This window comes from Engystomops pustulosus, chromosome 6 (assembly GCF_040894005.1).
Source record: "Engystomops pustulosus chromosome 6, aEngPut4.maternal, whole genome shotgun sequence".
NCBI classification, from domain to species: Eukaryota; Metazoa; Chordata; class Amphibia; order Anura; family Leptodactylidae; genus Engystomops; species Engystomops pustulosus.
In genome coordinates, this window is record NC_092416.1 from 48,040,192 (window position 1) to 48,061,785 (window position 21,594).

The following is a 21,594-nucleotide window of genomic DNA, read 5'->3' on the forward strand; positions in this document are numbered from 1 at the left end:
TAGTCAATGTTGATATAATATCTTTATATCTGGTTCCAGTCCCCAGTGTTTGACCAAGGTTTTTCTAATGTCCATTGTCGGCCCCCAGAGTTTGGCCAAATTTGATCCAATATCTAAGCCTGGCTACCAGATTTTGGTTAACATTCACCTCTAATCTTTGTCTGTCTCCCACAGTATACATAAATTTAGTCCAATATATATGGCTTCTTTACAAAACTAGTCAAAAAATTATACCATCTGAAACTATGGTGATTCTCCTGCTTTTGAACAGATGTTTTTTTTTAAGATCTTGTGAAGGGAATGGGCAGACTAGAATATAATGACAGATTACAAAACTCTGGCTTATTCATTTTAAAAAAAAGAGGGCAAAGGGGAGACTGTATTGCACTGTACCTGAATGGGCAGTACAGGGAACTTTCCAAAGATCTTTTTATACCTAGGCCTGTGCCTAGAGAAAAGGCAGTTCTACCACCGGATTCTTTTCTGTAAGAGCAGTGAGACTGTACTCACTGCCATAGGAGGTTGTTGTGGCAGATTTTTTTGTACAAGAGGGGCCAGGTGTCTCTTTGTATTAGAACTATTAACTCCGTAATGAGGAGTATGCTGCCTCAGTGGTCATGGGAGCCTAAAGACTTGTGGTCTAGCTGAAACAGAATGTTTTTCTACTGTACATCTCCCTTAGCAACTTGTAGGTTTACCAGTTAGTGGATAAACCCTTTCAAACTTTATTACAACTTTTTGTAGTGCTGCATTATGGTCTCCATTTTTTATCCCCAATTACCCTCATTCCTAATAAAAACAGAATAATAAAAAATTCCTAATAAGAGCAGAATAATGAAGAAGCATAATGATCGTAGTTTTATATATATTTTGTAAATTATCCTTTTAGAATTTCTACCAATATTTTTCTACTGAAGAGGTGAACTTTAGCATTCGGCACCGCTCTTCCTGACAGCCTGGTTCTAGCTGTCTATACACTAAAGATTTAAGACCGCTGAAAAAAAGCAAATTTAGACCATTTTCCGCCATCTTTTGACGCCAGTTCATGACATAATTCATCTTGACAGACACCAACCGAAGGCAGATATCTGTGGAAATGATGATCCTGAATGTAGTGTGTGCCAGCAGCCACGTTCACCAGTGGGTATGGGTGTAAAAATTACTTTCTTACCCATCAAAAGACTTCCATCGCAGATCATAGATCAAGGCAGAGAACCATCCGTCAGTTGTTGGTATTGTTTTATATTATGTACTTGTTAATGTACAACTCTGTGGAGTATGTTGGTGTCATGTAAATGCCAAAAACACTATAATATTGCTAAACAATTTTAACCATGTAAAGTGTTTTATATTAAAAGCAAAAACTTTTAGGGGGCTTTTAGGTCATTCTAATAATAATAATTTCTGTTATTTCCATGTAGAATATAAAGGTGTGAGCACCACTGCACATCTTAGGTGGATATTTAAACTTCATTTCCCCTTTTGCTTATGACGGAAACCTCATGCTTATAGCAGCTTATCACTAGGCTATTTTAGTTTTGCATGAAAAACAAACGTTGTAAAAAGTTTATTAAAAAACGGATAGACTCCTTGGGGGTTATTTATCATATGCCGCCGCTACCTTGCCAGTACCCACCGCAGCCGGATCAGTAGGCGTAGAAATAAACAGAGCCGGTGACTTTTCACATATGCCCTCATCCTGTCAGCCCTTTACGATACAAGCTAGCATATGCGATTATTATAGGGCTTCTATGCCACTGACACGTTGCAGAAGTCCTGATACATATCCCCCTTATCTGTATTCTAAATTAATTTAATTGACTATTGACAGGATTACAAGACTGGGGGCCTTTGGAGCCCCTGTGTGAATAAAGCTGATCACAACTTCTTTCATTTCTATCGAATGGCCAACTCCAGCAGTCCCATAGAAGTAAGTAGAGCACACATACCCACCTCTGGTCTACTCACCTAGGGCTCCGGTGGACTCCTGTTCTGATTGGGTTCCCATTGATCAGCCACTTATTCTTAATTCTGTTATTTGTAGTAAAACCTCATATGATATTATTCCGAGACGCTATATTGCAGCAGGTAGACTATTACGCTAGTACCGATCCTCACAGGCTCGGTGTGCCTCCATACAGGTGCAGTAGATGAGGCTTGGCTACAATGATGACAGCTCTAGTGTAACATCACATCCATACTGGAACTCATACGAGGGGTGAAGGAGTGTACTCTTCTCTGCCTCGATTACAGGGAACCTTCTCTTTGTATGTTGTTCATTCCCGCACACAGTCGACATATTGCAGAGATAATTTCGCTGAGCGCTCCAGGCAATTCATCTCTGTAACGCCAATTTGCTTACTTTTAGAAATGTTAATTGCCACAGTAAACAATATCTTATGTTTCTGGACAGGATAGAAATTGCAATTTATAAATAGCCGTATGCCAGCTTCAGGAGCTGAAAAGACACCATAGAAAAAGGCTCCTTCCCGCATTAGAATTACATTTTCAGGAATAGAAACCATGAAGAATTATGCTGTCATTAGTAGCCATTAAATAAAACAGGAAAAAAAGGACTGGTGTGATTTTCTTTAATTTGATGTGTCGGAACTACACTTTATCATCTGACGCCAACTTGTCTGCTGTAAATAGTTGGATGTTACATTTCACGGAAGTCGTACAGATGAGTGATGTTAGCTAAAATGTATTGTTAACTATAAGAAAGGACTAGCCTATATGCGAATGTATGTTAGAGGAGAATAATGCACAATACATTAGACTAGGCATGTCAATGCTCAACTTAATCTTTAAAGTGAATGCCCTCCCTTTAATGCCATGTTTAAGTGGGAGTTCAAAATATATCCAAGTTATGGGCATTATGCCCTACGCATGTATGAAACGGCCATGATCTTCCTCTATATTTGTGGTACTGCCTCTAAGATGAACACTTCATTGGGAATGAGGTGCCTTCATCTTACAGTCTATGTAACTTAAATTGAATGACTTGAGATTCCCAAGAACAACAGCGTCTAGTGAATATAGAGAGGAATTCTTGCATGGACATCTTTCCACTCAAAACGGCTGCAAGAGTTTGATCAGAGACCTTTGTTCACAAGATAGGGACATAGGTAAGGACACAAGTTTATAAAATATAAACTTGGACACTTACCTTCCAATGCTCCCTGCAGCTCCTCTTCTCTCCTGTCTTCATGTGCTCTATACATGCACATGTAAGGAGGTGCCCATGTCCCCGCTGATGATGTCATATGTGTGCGGGCAGAGAGCATGGACACATCTCTGCGTACTGTATAAGCTGACCTCATGCCATGATCTGAATAATATATAGTATCCAGAAGGTTTTTTTGTTGTTGTAACCTTCAGGCTCACCATTAACAATGGTCTAGCATCATTGGCCAATGTGTAAGCATATATGTATGGCTCACAGATCTATAATGATGGCATCCATGGCAAGGCTCAGTCAGCTGGTTACTGACCGCGCCTAATTGAAAATAACCAGCCAAAGACTAGGCAGTAGGCTACTAGAGAGAAACATGTCTCCATGGAGTTTCAGTGATTTGTGAAGGGGGCCAGATATTTCTATGTAGCTGTACAGTGAGCATTTAGAACAATGTTTAACTCATGGGATCTAGGAACATCAGTCCTACACTGCTTCATATGTGACAATTTTCACATATGAAGCACATAACCTCTACGTCCGTATTGGGCCTAACACATACAGTGGGGCAGATGCGGTTTGTCCGAATCCATCGGGTTGTCCAACAGCCAAGCCCCCCCCCCCATTTCTGTCGCATGCAAGCTGGCACCGAAGCGCCAAAATCCAATCGTGTGCGCCAAAATCCCGGGGCAATTCGGCGTGAAACGGAAATATTTGGGAAACCCGACGAAAGTGTGGCATTCGGACCTATAGTAAATTATCCCCAGTATCTTCATTAGTATTCTCGGGGGTTGTCTCCATGCACACTGAGGTATGGAATGCAGGGCTTTATTTAGGAAAAAAAGTCTTAAAAGGCTTTTTTGGTATAAATAGACAATACGTTGCCTCAGAGCAAGCTCGTGAGGTGGCCGTCACGTTTCCATGCTACTTCTCATCTCTACTCCATTGCCGAAGTTCAGCGTACCCACCACAGATCTGCCTTCTGCAGAACAATACCAAGAATTGCAACACTCCAGTGAAACCTTTACCAGTCTGAACTATTCATCCTTTCATTTTATCTTCAGTAGCTGCCAAACCTAATTGTTGCCTGATTAAATCAGTATGCAGTATGGTTGAAGGAGGCCCTTTGCTGCCAGGCCCAATAGCTGTCACATAGGTTGCTATGGCATTAGTTACGCCCTTGACTTGCCCCCTCACTTTCTTATTTTTTCAATGCATGCCTATGGTCACCTCTGTGATATGCCTTCAATGCATGTGAACACAACAGAAGGGTGCTGTGTTTACAAACTAAACCGTGAATGGGCTCCAAGGGTCACTAAGTCTTAAATTCCAGAAGACGTAACAATCACGGCCCTGTTTGCTTCAAGTACACTCCGCCAACAGCCGTCAGATGTCTGGAGTACAGCTGCGCGGATGTTGTACCTATAACTGGTTCTGTCTGAGATCCATGATTAAAGACAGCAATAACAGAGATATCTAGCAAACAGGACAAGCCTATGATATTCAGTAAATAAATAATGTATCCAAGACGAGCGCATTCATTGATGCCTTTCCAGGTCAGTGGGTTAAAGGAGATGAAAATTCCTTGCATATTGCTGGATTTTACAATGTGCCAGAGATGGATGTCAGGGCTAAATGCAATCAGCTGCCTGAGGTAGAACTGATTTCCTGAACCTCACCCTGGGCGCTCTACAACATGGCAGAGTTACACAAATATTTTGTCTTATTCTTTTTGGGACATTGGGGCTTATTTACTATGGGTCCTGTGGCCGCATCTTCGTCGGGTTTCCCGACTTTTCGGGATAGTGCCGGGGGACGTGTCACACACGTTTGAATACAGGGAAATCGGAGAGGCTTCACTGTGGGAGGAGTGAGCATAGTCCAAGCATTGAAAACAGATTTGCCAAAAACATATCATTCAGCATTTTAGGACAGAGATTAGCTTTTCATTGACTATCTGCCAGTTGTACCTCCACTTGACTTTAGAGAAATCAAGACCAGGTTACGGCCAGACCACAACTAGAGTTTATTTAAATGGAGAAGAGCTGCTGAGAGGCGCAGAGATATGATTGCCGCAATGCAACCTCTAAAGGAGTTAGGGGAGAGCATGTACGATCCTAGTAGGGATCAATTACCAGCATATTCAGGCTTTAAAGGAATTTTCCAGAATGACAGTATTTACACTCCCATGTTTGTGCCCAAAGGGGGTCCACTAGTATGGTGCCCATATCTACTTCCCATTAATATATAGGGCCGTTATGTCCTTGTGAGTGAGGGGAAAAGTGCATGATTGCGCGTAGTCATTGGAAGAGCTCCTATATCAAATCAGTAAAAAAATCAAATAAGAAGCAATCATATATAAACATAAGAGAAATGTGAAGTACATCAGGCCTGGGTAAATCTTAACATTAACAACCCTAGCATGAAGGTTCTTCAGACTTCTATTTTTTTAGGCAATGAGAATGTAGGACACTTACACATAACCGGTTGCTAATAATACAAAAAAGTAAACAAAAGAAGTGGCCTTGTTTTTTTCTACCAGTAAGGATTACAGCTAGATGATTTGTTGAAAAAAAAAAACAATCAAGGGAACCCAAAAGATGCAGGAAACACTAGATGGAAAATCGCAGCTGACTGCCCTATATCACCCTGCTTCCTGTTAGAGGGCGCAGTATTTGTTCGGCAGATGCCATAATAGCCTACAAGAGCTTATGAACTTTCATGCCTCCGTGCCCGACCTCCTCTGAGGGTACACTTTGAGTTTTTTCCCCAATGACGTAACTGTTCATATACATTTACGTCGCTGAGGAGACACCCGGAACATCATCCAATGATTGGTTGCTACCAATGTTCATTCCTCCTCCCACTTTGAGGAGGGGGCACCCAAACTGAACAACATATCCCATTGTATGAGCGTACAGTGGGATACGTTGTAGCCTTTCGTTACAAGGTCACGTCATGACTCCTCCCTTACAACGTAGGGCTAAAAATGTGATATAATTCTAGAATCACTTGATGGTTTCATCCTTTGCAGCCGTAAAAGACGTGTGGAGATTTGTACAGGGATGATGAGAAAAAACACAACGTATTTCGGGCAATTTTTGAAGCAAAGTCTTTTATTAAAACCTACAGCTGAAGTTTTATCCCATATGGGAACATCCTTACGTATCTTAAGAAGCATTAATACAGGTACGATCAGATCCCTTAATCTGTCAGCAGGAGGGACAGATCACACGAGAATTACGTGATCAAACGCATCCCTCAGATGAAAGTGTAATGAGTATGTGTAAAACTGTTTAGTCTCCGCATGGAAGGTGTGATTTATCTGCCGTGTGCCCATCGATGTGGCATAAATCACTTTTTGTTTTATAACCTCCCTGATGTCTTCCTATAAAAACAAATAAAATATTAATAATGTGCAAGTAGAAAATACCCCCATAAATATGTATTCTGATCATTCGAAGAGCGTTCTGTATGGATAAAAGGGTTCACGTTTTGTCTGTGCCGTTTCCTGCGTATGAAAAAGATCTGTGAAAATCAAATATTATTCATATTTCTTATTAATATGATTTTTTATCAAGCCATTTATTCCATGAACAGCTTCCTGTTGTCAGCCAATTGATAATTCTGCCCCTATGCACAATCTGCTTAGCTCCACCTGCTTTATAACATACCGTACTCACTGCAGATAGGACTCTATGTACAATATACCCAGCTCCTCCTTTATAACACATTGGCGCACATTTATCAAAAACAGTGCAAACTGCACTAAGTGCACTTTGCCTGCGTAGTGTGTAGGGGGCGCCAGATTCAGGAATTGTGTCTCACGTTCTTCATGAATCTATCACCTCTGCACTGCTCAGACAGAGTGCACCATTTTATTTTTGGTGCACCTTTAACACAGGTCCTGCAACCCTTTCAATGCAGAATTTTGTGTCCTGTCGGGTATAGTGCAGTTGCACGCAGTTTGAACTGAAAAGAAGTCAAACAAAAAAATTGGTGCATGGGCTTTAATAGATTTCGGTCACGGTCTTCAGACAGGACACTATGAACACAAAGCTTATCGCCTCCTGCTCTATAACATGCTGCCTGCTCATTACACTGCATTTTTCGTAGTGGTGGGTACACTGCAAATTAAATATTAGGTTAAGAATGCATTGTACACTCAAGTTGCAAGTATAGTTAAAGGAAATCTACCACCAGGATAAATAATATTAATAATAATAATAATAATAATAATACTTTATTATCCGAGATGGGGACTTAAAGTGTCACATCCGCAGTACATCAATTTGACAGAGACTTCACATATATAAAAACACACATAAAAAACACGTATACCATAGGACAGAAAGAGAACACAGGTACACATAGATATAAATTTCACTTGATTTGCAATAAATAGTTAAATGAATTATTAAAAAGTAATTAAATAGTACCCTCCCTTTCTAATAGTCGTACATTATGAGACTTACATATTCTACCACTGATCACTGTATTTGACAGCTCGAGAGCGGCCGGTATAAATGTCTTCTTGAATCTCTCCGACCTGCATCGCATAAGAATAAAACGAGAACTAAAACCACTAATCTGCGCCTGCAGTACTCCATGCATGGGGTGGTCACTGTTATTTCTAATTTTATCCAATTTCCTGAGTATCCCACACTTTACTAGTTTCTCCCATCTATCAAAGGGTGAACCCATTATCGAGGAAGCTTTCTTAATTATCTTATCCATCCTCTGACAATCCCTACTAGAGATACAGTTGCCCCAAATGCAAATGGACTCATCATAACCGTGTTATAAAAACCTACCATCATAGTCCTTGGGACGTCAAATGCCCTTAGTCTACGTAAAAAGAATAGATTACTATTAGCGCGTCTGCATACCTTTTCGATATGCTCATGCCAGCTTAATTTATGGTCTATGACCACGCCCACCACAAATGATTGTACACGACACACACTTACATACTGTGTGTGCCCCCTCTGACAGGATCCACTTTTCTTTAAGTTTCCTATGCCCTTTTATGAAAATTAGGCTTTATAAATTATGCAAATTAAACTTAGGGGCTCCAGGCTCAACTAAATCCTATTGAGTATGGAGTCCCTTGGCTCATTTGCATAATTTAAATTCCTTAAAAGCCTAGGGAAAAGAAGCTAAAAGAAAAGCGGATCTTGCCAGAGGGGGCACACACCAGTATGTCAGTGTGCTTGGTTTACAGTCCTTCATCCTGGTGGTAGATGTCCTCAAGGTTATTTCTTAGTTATTTGGGGCTTCATAACAGTGAGGGAGTTATATAAAATACCTATTGAGAAATGCCTGTGATGTAGGGAGTATAGTTATTGGGAGGGTGTTCTTTTTTAGTCCAGTTTCAGCTTGCCTTAAGAGGTGATCAGAGCACCCAACTGAGTGTTAATTTCCTTCGTTCCTGGTTGCCCCTAAATACTAATGAGGTTGATGCCCAATTTTCACAGTGACAGGATATTAATTAACATTGACTAATGAGAACAACGGTGAACATAACTAATGATCAGAATAAATAATGGGAAAGGAGATGATTTAAGGGGCAGTACAGACTGGCCTGCAAATTCAAGTGCGCAAGTATGACAATATGAACACAAGTGGGTAGCATGACACTAATTTGGGAGTTTCCTGTAACAAAACAATCAAACATTGGCTGAATCTCTTGCTGCTCAGGTCTTCTGTGTATTAATTTACTGAACTGCAGCATTGGCATCACAAGATTGCTGCAGCCAGTTTCGGGCTAGTGGGTGCACCCAATGTTGTTATTCAAGTAACCTAGCTGTTTATTTTTTAGAAACTTGTGGGAATCAGAGAAGAGCAGTTTCGTAAAGAGTCAGGAAAGAGGGTAGAAGGCAGTTGTGTCCTGATATAAATGTGCTGCACCTTTTGCCTCCCCCAAAAGCCAGATTGATTAGATTATCGATTATTGATGATGCATTCAGATGAACATGCTCCTGTGTAGATGGATGTTGGATCATCAGTATCATCACCCTAGGTCAGTGGTGGCGAACCTGTGGCACGAGTGCCAGAGGTGGCACTCAGAGCCCCTTCTGTGGGCACTCAGACCTTCACCCCAGCAAAGAATTTGCCAGATCTGACTCAAAGCTTCCTCCTGCGGTCAAAGACAGCCATGGACATGCTATGCTCAGTGCTGTTTTTAAGTGACACCTCCTTGGCTGCCAGGGCTACATGAGAAGCGAGAAGGTGTGGACAGAGATGGATTATTGTTGGAGCTCCTGCTCTGGGTCCCCTGATTCTTCCTCTTCAGGGGACCCTGGAAGGAAGCTATAATCCAAATTTCTCCATCTTCAGGACGCCAATATGATTGAAACTTGCGATACAGCTGGGATCAGTAGGTTACTGCCGAAATTGTCATGTTGGCACTTTGCAGTCTGACAATGACCAACATGTCAAGACTTATTCCTGCCAGCTGAAAACATCTTATTTTCTGGATGTGGGGGTTTGTCTTCTATAAATGATAAAGTCGCCTCTCCTCAACTCCTCTTGTCCTATCGGACTGTTTCTTATTCTGTATTATTGTAGTGGCAAATGGGGATATTCCAGAACTCATTGAGAGCTCCTTTCTAATATGACTGGACAGTATAACTTGGGCAATGAATGCATTTACTGTTACGAGGGAACAGGGAAATCAGAATATGGTAAGGGGCCTTTAGATGATGCTATAAAGTGCAAGCTATAATAGATAAGAGGTATTCCAAGAATAAAAAGTAATCTGTTATTTATTGAATGGGGAGGGGGTCAGTTATTGAACTGGGGTCAGTGGTCATGTGACCGCTGCAGACAATTACGAGCTTAAATGGTCACCATTGGGTTGTGGATCTGAAAAGACTGCGGCTAGTGATCGGTTGCAGTGTCGTGTGACCACAGGCATTTTCGCTCTATCTGGGTAGTCACAGCAGGTAAGTATTCCAGGAGTTTTCTAGGAAAAATAGATAGTAGCTAAGTATTTCAGTTCATCCACAGACCATCTTACTTATCATTGAAGTGGATCCCAGTGATTACTACGTGCATATGAAATCTTTCATGTCTTGTAGCTTCTATAAAGTCAGCTCCTATCATATTCCAGTAGACAAGCCAAAAGTTGAATCTACACATTGTTGTTACTCCTATACATTTTGGAGAAGTTTCACTTTTCAAAGCCCCCGGAGATAAAGACAGTCCAGCACAACAATGCTTAGGTGATAAATCTTAGTAATGACCGTTCTCCTTTTATCCAAATAGTTTTACGTAATTGGATAGATTTTGGAGCAATGTGTTGTTTGGATAAAAGCTTGACAGGAATATGTCACGAATGACTGCAATGTGAGATAAGCAAGTCGTATTTGTCGTTCTCCTCATTGTCTTGTGGTAGACCACATGCCATGATGCATCATCTACTGGGACACTTGTTGTCGGAGTTTGCCGAGTTCTGCTGCTTACACATTGTGTTAGGAATGCTGTGTATTATCTAGTTGCCATAACAGGGCTTGTACATAAGTTGTCAATTGACACACCCAAGCCCTTCCAAGAGCAAAATAAGTCTTCATAAAAAAATTTTTTGTGGGGTACTCATTAGCAAGGAGTAAATGGAATGACTTTCCCTATGGGGAGCCATAATCCAGCTGACCTTCTTATAAAATGTAATTTTCTCAGTGCTGTAAAACTACAGCTCCTTATTAGCAGGTCATGTTGAGCCTGCTTAAAGATTTCCACACCTTTTTATAGCTGCTGAGGGATGTATAGTTTTACGTTGTGACATTTTACTTGTTACTTTACACAGCTTTGTATAAGAATGTAATCGCAGTGTATGGCCAGGCAGTAGAATGTGTTCTGGCTATTGTTGGGTCACTTTGGTGGTAGGTAGCTTTCCATTATATGTATTGATTTTAGACTATTCCATATCCTGCTCTATTGTTCTTATACAATGTATTTAATTGCTTGTTCTCTATTTATATAGTAACACTGGGGGGTATTTTAGCCTTAATAGTAAGTAGGTTCTTGGACGTTAGATGAAGGTAAATGGTGGTGAGTGTCAAATAAATTTCACACAATTTACCTCCTCTCAAAATAACTAGCGTTTATTCTACCTCCAAAAGGAACGACGATAAGAAAATAGACCACACATATGGAACCACACAATAATAAGTCAATATCTCACAAACTTATAGACACAGAATGCTCTCTACTGAACAGGCAGTCCCCCGACTTAAGGCCAACTGGCTTACAGACAACCCCTAGCTAAAAACGAACCTCTCTGCCCACGTTGTGAAGCTCTCTAGATTCTGGTAATTTACTGATCTTTAGCCACAAACTAAAGTCAGGCCCTATCCACAGGATAGGGCCTAAGTTGCTGATCAGTGGGGGTCTCAGTACTGGGACCCCCACAGATCGCGAGAGCAAAGGGTCCGCTTGTCCCCTCGTCGCTCCGCCAGACTAATGCAGCAGACGGCCACGCATGACCGTTCTGCTCCATTAATCTCCATGTAGCTGACGGAAATCGGCAAGGGACGTGCTCCAAGATCTCTGTCAGCTCCATAGAGATTAATGGAGCAGAAGGGTCTGCTCCATGCATGGCTGTCTGCTCCATTAGTCTGACGGAGCGACGAGGGGTCCAATGAAACTTTAGTTCATGGGGAAACCCCTTTGAGCAGGAACTTTTATGGTCAATCGTAGATCACTTGAATAGTAAAAATGGTCTGATCCAACCATTTGGACAGCATTACTAGGACGCTGCTCAAGGCTGTATTCAAGACTGGATCTATATGAGAGCCATGCTCAGGTTAAGCCCTTTGGGGTAGAAGGTATTCTCACTGCCTCCTTATAATGACACCCTGATCCCCAATTGACCCCATGAGGATATCTATACTGTACAATGATGGCAATCTGCTCTTTGCATTGGACCAATATCAGCCCACACTAAACTGCACCTGCGTAGAGTTTATATTCGTTGCTGTGATGTTGAGTATTTTTTGTTTCCCGGGAGCAGTAGCATCCACTACCATGTGTTAAAGAATACTGGAGCCTTTCATGTCATCTAGTCAAGTTTAACAATTAGAAGCAGCTGGGCTTAAATAGCTTAATAATTACCTCCCTGATTGGTGGCTGACGGGCGTACGCGTTTTAAGATGCATTATATAGCGGCAGCCACAAAGTTTAAAGTGTTGTTAGGATGTTTGAGACCAATTAGATTCATATAAATGAACCCAAAAGATGTCCTAATCACGAGACGACGTGTAAAAACAGCAATTACTTCCACATAAGGAAACACATTTGAAAAGATGTTCTTGTCTCCACAGTTCGTATCCACGCTAAACTCATCCGCCCTCAAAAAATTGCATCCAAAACATCTTTGTGACCGCCCCCCCATCTACCCTCTAAAAAAAACTGTCTAAATTGGAAAAGTCTCTATAGAAAGAATTAGATTACAATTCAGTAACCGGATAAAAGGCAGTAGGCTTTAAAACAATGAAGGAATAGAAAGTAAGAGGCAAGTGAGATATAATGATTTGGATACAGGGCGGCTGATTAATGGAAGCGGGAGAAAGGTGGGTGTCTCTCGAGGAAGGCGTAAGCAGACTTTTTTGCATAGTTGATTGTATGTTTTTCTTTTGAGGCTGTCACATTAAACTCAGTTAAACAATGGCCTGTTAAAAACACGAGCTGAAGCGCGGCATCTGTCATCAGCTCGCTCATTTACACTTTTCTTTAGGTTTTTATGTTCTTTATTTTTTCTGAAAGCATATTTGGTGGCAGGTGAGCGTCAAGCAAATGATAGCCGTCGGTGTATATCCTTAACAGCTTTGTAATAAATTGCAGCATTTAAGATACTTTCGCACAAGTGATCAATAACACTTTGTGTTATGAAGGAAAAGCTTTGTATGATTAAATTATGATTTGGTGTATACTGTATTGCTGTAGATGGTTAGGCTTTTTATGATACAGAACACATATACAGTAGGCTTAGTTGATATGATATCTAATGGGATAGGGGATATCAAGGTGCATGATATTTGGACTCCATCATTTAGATTTAATGAAAGCGTTGATGACCCTGTATAAACAGAACCTCACTATCCTCAATGTATGTAATGGAGGTCCATTGGGTACAATCTTCTAACTGGGACATTTCTGCTTCACAAATGTATACACAAAGCCGTTTAACCCCCTTATCACACAAAGACACGTAAGGGGGATTTATCATTCTCTGGCGCATGGTGCACCAGTGTATGATAGTAACCCCCAATCCTTCGTCACACATTGGATGTATCAGGAAGATCCAGCCACCTGATGTATCCGATGTGCAGTGGGGCAATTCTTTACCAGGTCCTGCCTGGAGTATAATTGGGAAGCCTGCTCCAGGTCATGGTTATAGGTAGTGAGCAGTGGTGCACGTTTCTGCCCTTTGCCAAAACACTCTGGGGCAGATTTACTTACCAGGCCCATTCGCGATCCGGCGGCGCGTTCTCTGCGGGTCCGGCCGGGATTTATGAAGGTAGTTCTTCCGCCGTCCACCAGGTGGCGCTGCTGCGCTGAAAGTCATCTCATCGCGCCGGAATGCACCTCCTCGGACCAGGTGAAGGTAAGCGCTCCTCAAGCGACACTTTTTCGGTTTTTAAATGCGGCGGTTTTTCCGAATACGTCGGGTTTTCGTTTGGCCACCCCCATGATTTCCGTCGCGCGCATGCCGGCGCCGATGCGCCACAATCCGATCGCGTGCGCCACAATCCCGGGGCAATTCAGGAACAATCGGCGCAAATCGGAAATATTCGGGTAACACGTCGGGAAAACGCGAATCGGGCCCTTAGTAAATGACCCCCTCTGTGTTTACTTACCACTATTAGGGCTTGTATGCTAGTTTTTTGGTGGCATCATGTTGTAGAGAAAGTAAACTTAAAGGGATTCACCCGTGAAAGCAAGTTAGGTCCTATCTGCAGGATCAGTGAGGGTCTTAGTAATGGGAACCGTACGGAGCACGAAAACAGTGGTCCACTGTACCCCCATGTAAGCAAGATGACCGGAGCAGCCAGACACGCATAATCTCTAAGCCAAGTCAGGTTCCACACTCGTCTATTTCTGTCAGCTCCATAGAGAAGAATGGCTTTGTACCTCGCATTCTCGTGATTTGTGGGGCATCATTATTAAGTTAGGCCCTATCCTGTGGGTGCAACCTAACAAGCTATGACCAGGGAACCCCTTCAATTTCCAGCACAATCCAGTTCAATCTGTACGCTCATATCACTGTTATTCCTGCCTAAATTGAAACAAATCTGCTTATATAATGGAAAGAGTAGTGATCCAGGCAGGAATATCAGTGTTCTGGGTGCTAAGGACATGACTTGGGTGCACCAACTGGCTCATTAGCATATTGATTAAAATGGAAATATCTCAGCAATTGCTTAAAGGGAACCTGTAATGAGGAAGGTAATTTTTACATGATGACAGGTTCTGAACAATGCACCTGAAAAATTACCAGGGTTTTTAATTGATTCCTTAACATTACCTGGCTCCATGCAGGCAGTGTGTAGTGAGTCCCATGGAAGGGCAATTCAAATTGCACAAGTCGTCTTCTCCTTAAAGGGAACCTGTCACCAGGAGATCCATTTTTAGCACTACCCCAGTCCCCACAGAGCATAGTACATACACTGCCAAAGTGTTTTTGTATTAAAAATTGGTTTTACAGAAAAAAGATATGTTATATTGTACCTTTCATTAGCATCTGCTGTGTGACTAGGCACTTGTCCCCTGGGAGTGGCTGGAAAGGAGCAGTTTCCCCCCACCCTTGGGAAACAGCTACTCCATGTGACCTTTTCAAATATATGAAAACACCCATCACTGGGCTTAGCGACGCCCCCTGCTCTTCTACAGCCAATCCCGAGTGTTGGGAGTTATTCATATGTTTGAAAAGGTCACATGTTTCCCAAGGGTGGGGGGGGAATCTGCTCCTTTCCAGCCCCTCCCAATTGGCAACTGCCTAGTCACACCGCATATGCTAATGAAAGGTACAATATAACATATCTTTTTTTCTGTAAAACCAATTTTTTATACAAAAACACTTTGGCAGTGTATGTACTATGCTCTGTGGGGACTGTGGGACTGCTAAAAATGGGTCTCCTGGTGACAGGTTCCCTTTCATTTCTCCTCCCCTAATCTTCACTTATTGCCCTCCCCTTCCTTCAGCCTGTCCCCTGCTGCCTTTCCCTATTACTTCAGCTCACTGCTGCAAGGTTCTCATTTGAATTGCCATCCTTCTCCCCCGGAATTCACCAAACACTCCTGGCAGGGGGATAGGTTATATTAAAGAAACAACAACATGAAATCAACATGCCACAGGGTATTGGAACCTGTTATCATGTAAAATTACCTTCCTGATGACAGGTCCTCTTTAATGGACATCTACCATCAGTTTTACTTACAAGCTTCTGATGAATCCTGTTTTTCAAAACTTCTTTTTTTATAACCCTGTACTTCTCTATTTCGGCAATAGTTATAAAAATTATGCTAATCAGTCTGAAGGGCCCCTGAGCCCTTATAACTTATTCACTCCCTCGTTACTCATCCAGTCCCACCTGGTCCCGGACCTCACCTGCTTACTCCACGTATGGGATCAGGCGAGACTGGAAGAATAATGTGCAAGTGGATAAATTATAAGTTGAGGCACTCAGAGATTGTAAGTAGGACTGAAACTGATGGTAGAAACTCAAGGTAGAAGTCCTTCAAAAGACATAAATAATGAGGTATGGAAGTCATGAAGTCATGATGAACTTGTCCCATTTATAGATATGACCAAGGCTATGATCCTCTACTTGTGGCACTTAGGGATTCGAGAATCCCTAAGTAAAGAAAAATATGCCTGAACGTGTAAAGACCTACACACAGGGGTCTTTTCCAAACGCATAAAAATTAATATATCATGTAGGTAAAGGCTTCAATGACAAATTTTCTATTAAAAAGATGCTTATTACCATGTGTTGAACCTGCAGTGAGCAGCTGATCCTCAGGGGCGGGTTTATTGTAAGAAGGGGTTGTCCAGAATTTAAAGCAATTAAAAGATGCATGTTAGCATTTCTGGAAACTTATATACAGATGTTTATTTTATCACATTTTATAAATATTATTATTGTCTTTAACCTTATGCGTGTTTGGAACATCTTGATCTACGTAGTGTCTTCATCCTTCACAAAAGGACACATGCACAGAGCTAATATGTAGATATCTTTCCATTTTATCAGTTATATTTACTTCCTCATATTTGAAGTAACTTATAAAGGGCATTGAGAAGTGAACAAGTTCAACAGTAAAAGTGTCTCTTTCTGTCACATTTGTTCTTTATTGGAATGGAACAGTTGGACACAGGAACACATTGTCCTGGTTTACTGCATATGTTGCACCCGACAAGGAATCACATCAATATGCATAAATGTGAGTTGTCAGAGCAATATAAATGGTTTCAGAAAGAACATATAAAGAAGGATTCAGTATAGGAATTCTCTCACAGAGAGACTACCAACTTTAAAGTTTGCTATGTTAAAAATGTGTGCAGTCACTGCAGGGGTCCCGCATCAACAGATTAAAAAAAAAAGGGTCAGGAAGCAAAAATGTTTGATGTTTCCTGAGCTAGGACACCCCGGACATAGCAAAGCATCAGCTTGACCCTGGCATGCATTGCAAATCTTCCACTCGTGTGTTACTTAAGATGGTATCAGATAGATTCAATAACGCTATCTACAAAATGATGCATTATGGGACTTTTTATGCCTTTATCTTTTTTTGTTAACATGTTTTTTTCATCAACAATCCTGCTACCTTGTTTTTAGAGGATCATCTTTCAGATGAAAGAAAGACTAGCTCCAACCTAATCACTATCTCCCCTTTTAATTAATAAAATTTTGAGCGGAAAGTAGAAGACCAAGTTTCTAAAAATTTTTGTCTGTCTTTTCCAAGTTAGAGAGAGCAGGAGTGAGAGCTCTGTACCAACAATATTTATGTAATATTTTGTGCAACTTAATCTCACACCCCTTCACCGCTTGTTTTCTTCCCTTTGGGATGCGCTGTATTACACTATGTGGTTTCTTCAGGATGCAAGTAAGTCATTTTGTAAAAAGTCCATTGACTGAAATGAAACATACCGAAAGAATCTTTCCATGTAAACCATACTGTATCATGTATGTAACTTTCTTCTAACATGTTAAAGTAGTATCCTGAAGAAGATATAATTATTAAATATACCCAGGACTGCAAAATAACACATTCTCTAATTCAATGTTATTAAGAAAAACATCATTTCACAGATTTGATTGTAACCTGTCTGTATTAGTGCTTCTGTTGTACTTTTTGATTGCCCTTGGATACGACCAGAAACTCCTCACTATGGCCGGGTAGGTCAGATTCCTCTTGCATGAACACGAGTCTCCTGGGTGAGGGGCAGGAGGCATTTCCTGTCCAACTGTGTGCAGTGGAGACCTGCTCTACAGAAAGATAGCATCTTAATCGTAGGCGAGGGGTCATATCAGTACTGAGTGTGTGTTTGGTTAGGTGAGATAGTCTAGCTGAGTGTGTGATTGTGTATTTAAATCCTGTACCCTGTTTCTTCCTTCAATTTTGTTATAGTTTTTGCCTCCTTCTTTCCAGTACACGTCATATAACGTGTAAGTAACAAGATGGAAGCAAGCTACATTTTTCCATCCTGCCCAATGACGCATAGGCTCAACGAAGGCCATTGAACTCTATAGAAGCAGGAGAGGACCCAGTCATCTCAGTTTCGTTATTAGGACAGTGATATCACTGAGGAAACACCTTGAACATCAACAGAAGCCAACCACTGGCTGTTGCTGATGTTCAATCTCCTCCTGCATTCAGTGGGAGGAATAGGCACCAAGCGTATCCCACTGTATAAGCACAGAAGAGTGCGTTGGGAATCCTACCGACATATCCTTACGACGGAAAACAAAATATGATGTGGGTTTGATTAGCTCTGTGGTCCCTCTATTTGTCTATAATCCATTTCCTACAAGAGAAAAGTTTTTGGGGTCAGATCTATGGATAGGTTGATCCTATGGGTAGAATATGGCCGGATCGGCTGATGTTTATCTAGGGTTCTCTTCATGTTTGGCCTTCCACCAGGAAAATCATTGGGGTTGTACTTTAATGAACCCATTTACCTGTTGAAATCAACCAGTCTCCTGTGTTCACCACTGCTTTTGACAAAACTTGTGTTACATCACGTTTTTTCCCGAGGGAACACAACATTACAAGACGTCTTTTGAGAAGCCTTTACCAGTCGCACATCATTTTCTTAATAGTCTGACACTTTTACTTGTTTACCTTGACCAATAAGACAACAACACGCTTTGGCCACTTAACCTAAAGATTTACATTTACAAAAATGAGCCGTGGGTTGTCTGCCGAAGATATAATAAATAAAAGCAGGTGCGAAGGGTTAGAATAGAAAACAGCTGGATACGACGGATGTGAGCTGACTTCTCCGGAGCTTCAGTCTTTAATCCCTGTGGTTCAGTGTGAATATTTCCCTTCTGACGCAATGCAGAAGTAATAAAATGGAGCGTAGCATATGGAGGAGTTTCTAAGGCACAAGGACTGTCTTAGCAAAACTGCTGATTAACCGATTGGCTGCCATGTGCTTCTTAGAGTCTATAACAACTGCTGCCTCCAAGTGTTGAAGAAGGGTTAACCCCTTAGGAGAAAATAGCATTTGAGCCTTCCCCATTAAGCGGGATTACAGCAGATAGATGGCTGAGTGTAGCATACTTTTATGTTGTTAACCACCAGTTCTGCCGTATTTTTATCAACTATTTTTCCACTCATGTATAGGAAAGTAATGTTAATAATGGCAGGGGAGTCTGTAAGTGCACCGTGTGATGTATGAGAAATCGGCTTTAGAAGGAAACTAGATAAATCGAAATGTAAGGAAAGTAGACCTGGCAAAAGCACTGTTTATTAATTCATAAGGCGAATTTGTCTCTCTATCGCATACGTGACAATGATGGAGATGGTTTTAGACGGCTAAAGGAATATGTCTCCAGCAGGACTAATATTATCATAAATGCTATGAAAACAGGAGAGAAAACCTAAAACTCTCTATAAAGTTAGTCAGTGTAAAGTTAGACTTAACAGTATTATACTGCAGCGGATTATCAAAATGTGTAATCCTGAATAGTAAAACTGACATAGTTAAAGACTGTCCTACCAACTTTACACCTCCTATTAGTTGTCCAAGTCTTGCAACTTATCTCTAATGCAGTGAGGGAGATGTATCAATCTGTCTACCACAGAAAACGCAAGTCATTTGCACCTGAAATGCCGCGTGCCCCTATTTTGAAGGTTTTAGACCATTTTTAGGCTGTTTCCCTACTCCTCCAGAAAAGGGGTGAGTTCTGGGTAAAAGGGGAAGTGGTCGTGCCCCCTTTTTTTCGTGGTGCAGAAAACTAGATAGAATTAATAGGTGGTATAACGTACGACTCGCTAATATTATACTGCACCACATTGTCACCACAGTCATTGTCCAGTGTTGCGTATTAGGTCATAACCATTTTACTTGAGGCCCATTTCTTTATGAGTCACCCACTTTTTCATACTAGTCCTAGAAGACTAGTTTCTTAAAGGGGGTTTCCCACTAAATAAGTTACGCCCTGTTCACCAGAAAGGGCCTAATTTGCTGATCTGTGGGGGTCTCTGTAATGAGACCTCCACAGATTATGACAACAGGGGGTTCAATGTACCCCATCAGACCCCTCGTTCCTGCTCTGCTCTTCTCAGGGAGCAATGAGGGGTCTGATGGTTGTACATTGGACCCCCTGTTCTTGTGATCTGTGAGTGTCTCATCACTGAGGCCCCCACGATCAGCAAGTTAGGCCCTATCCTATGGAAAAACCCCTTTAAGAAACTAGTCTTCTAGGACAGGCATCCAAAAAATGGGTAGCTCATAAAAAAATGGGCCTTAAGTAAAATGGTTATGACCTAGTACGCAACACTGGACAATGACTCTTTAGCAGTATAATATTGGTGAGTCTTACGTTACCCCGGCTATTAGTTCTATCTAGTTTGCTGCACCGCAATATTAAATTTTCTGGCACTTTTCTTAGTGTACTTGCTGGATTTGTACAAAAGACGAAATAAGAACTTTAGACACTTGCCACAGTATAAGACTGTCGATAGTTTACACAGCCTAACTAGACCGCTTTAGTTCATTCCCTGACCGAAAAAGGCTACTTGTGTAAGAAAATACAAATCCTAAAATAACAAAGACAATGGGGGTCATTTACTAAGGGCCCGATTCGCGTTTTCCCGACGTGTTACCCGAATATTTCCGATTTGCGCCGATTGTACCTGAATTGCCCCGGGATTTCGGCGCACGCGATCGGATTGTGGCGGAATTCGGGGGGCGTGGCTGAACGAGAACCCGACGGATTCGGAAAAAACGCCGCATTTAAGAAAAAAAATGTGTTGCGAAAATTACACTTACCTTCACCAGGTATAGGCCGGTGAATTTCAGGGCATTCCAGTGCGCCTCCGGGGAACTTCAGCGCAGCAGCGCCACCTGGTGGACGGCGGAGGAACTACCTTAGTGAATCCCGGCCGGACCCGAATCCACCGCAGAGAACGCGCCGCTGGATCGCGAACAGACCGGGTAAGTAAATCTGCCCCAATGGCTACACAATCCTAATAATAGGCCTACACATCCTGCTTACGTTTTGAAGCGAATGATGCGACCATTTTGTTTATGTTCTCAGACTGAAATAAATATTTCCACTAGATGCCTACTTTTTGTTGAGAGAACCGTGGGGTATGGCCTGCCTAGTAGGCAAGTGTTTAGGAAAGTTCATAGGGGTCAGGTGCTGCCCATAATCAGGTTTCACGTCACTGCATCAATACCTAGCCCCTACCACCGAGCCAAAAAATGCACCTAATATGTTTCCGTGCTGGTCATACACTCATCATGTGCTTGTAGAGTCTAGGAGACCAAACAATGGACACCTTGCAGCAGGGAAAACTTTCTGCTGTTGTCTCTTGATCGTCTTATACTGTATAATATTCTCAATGAGCCTAATGCTTGAGGATAAGAGACTGTCTAGTCTAACTTTACACCATTGTTTGTCTGCTTAGTTCATGCCAGAACAATGTACCAAAATGTAGCCGCATGAGTTCCCCCAATTTAGGTCACGCCCAATTTCTCAGGAAGTATCTTATTGGTTTTTAGGCCCAATGTGCCCAGTGATGACTTTCCTTACCCTATTCAATAGTAGGAGAGTGAGTACAGCAGACAGGTAAGGGTCAGGCCCTGCATGATTCACTGGTTGTCTCACAAAGGGTTAACCATACAGTAAAAGGTCACCTCAGTTGAATGCACACATGGTACAGCAGTGAATAAATTATAG

At 41.7% G+C, this 21,594-nt stretch overlaps 1 protein-coding gene across 3 annotated transcripts in view; it reads left to right on the forward strand.

Moving 5' to 3' along the window:
• The window catches only part of MORN1 (MORN repeat containing 1), a 249,449-nt gene that overhangs the window by 176,898 nt on the left and 50,957 nt on the right, over positions 1-21,594 (forward strand). Inside the window, exon 13 of one of the 3 annotated variants that reach the window (XM_072155972.1) lies at positions 1,832-1,919. The exons of the other annotated variants lie outside the window; for them this stretch is intronic. Coding sequence (XP_072012073.1) covers positions 1,832-1,868 — 37 coding nt within the window. The 3' untranslated portion in view covers positions 1,869-1,919. Of the gene's footprint in view, positions 1-1,831; positions 1,920-21,594 lie in introns of those variants that run through there. 3 annotated transcript variants of the gene reach the window in all.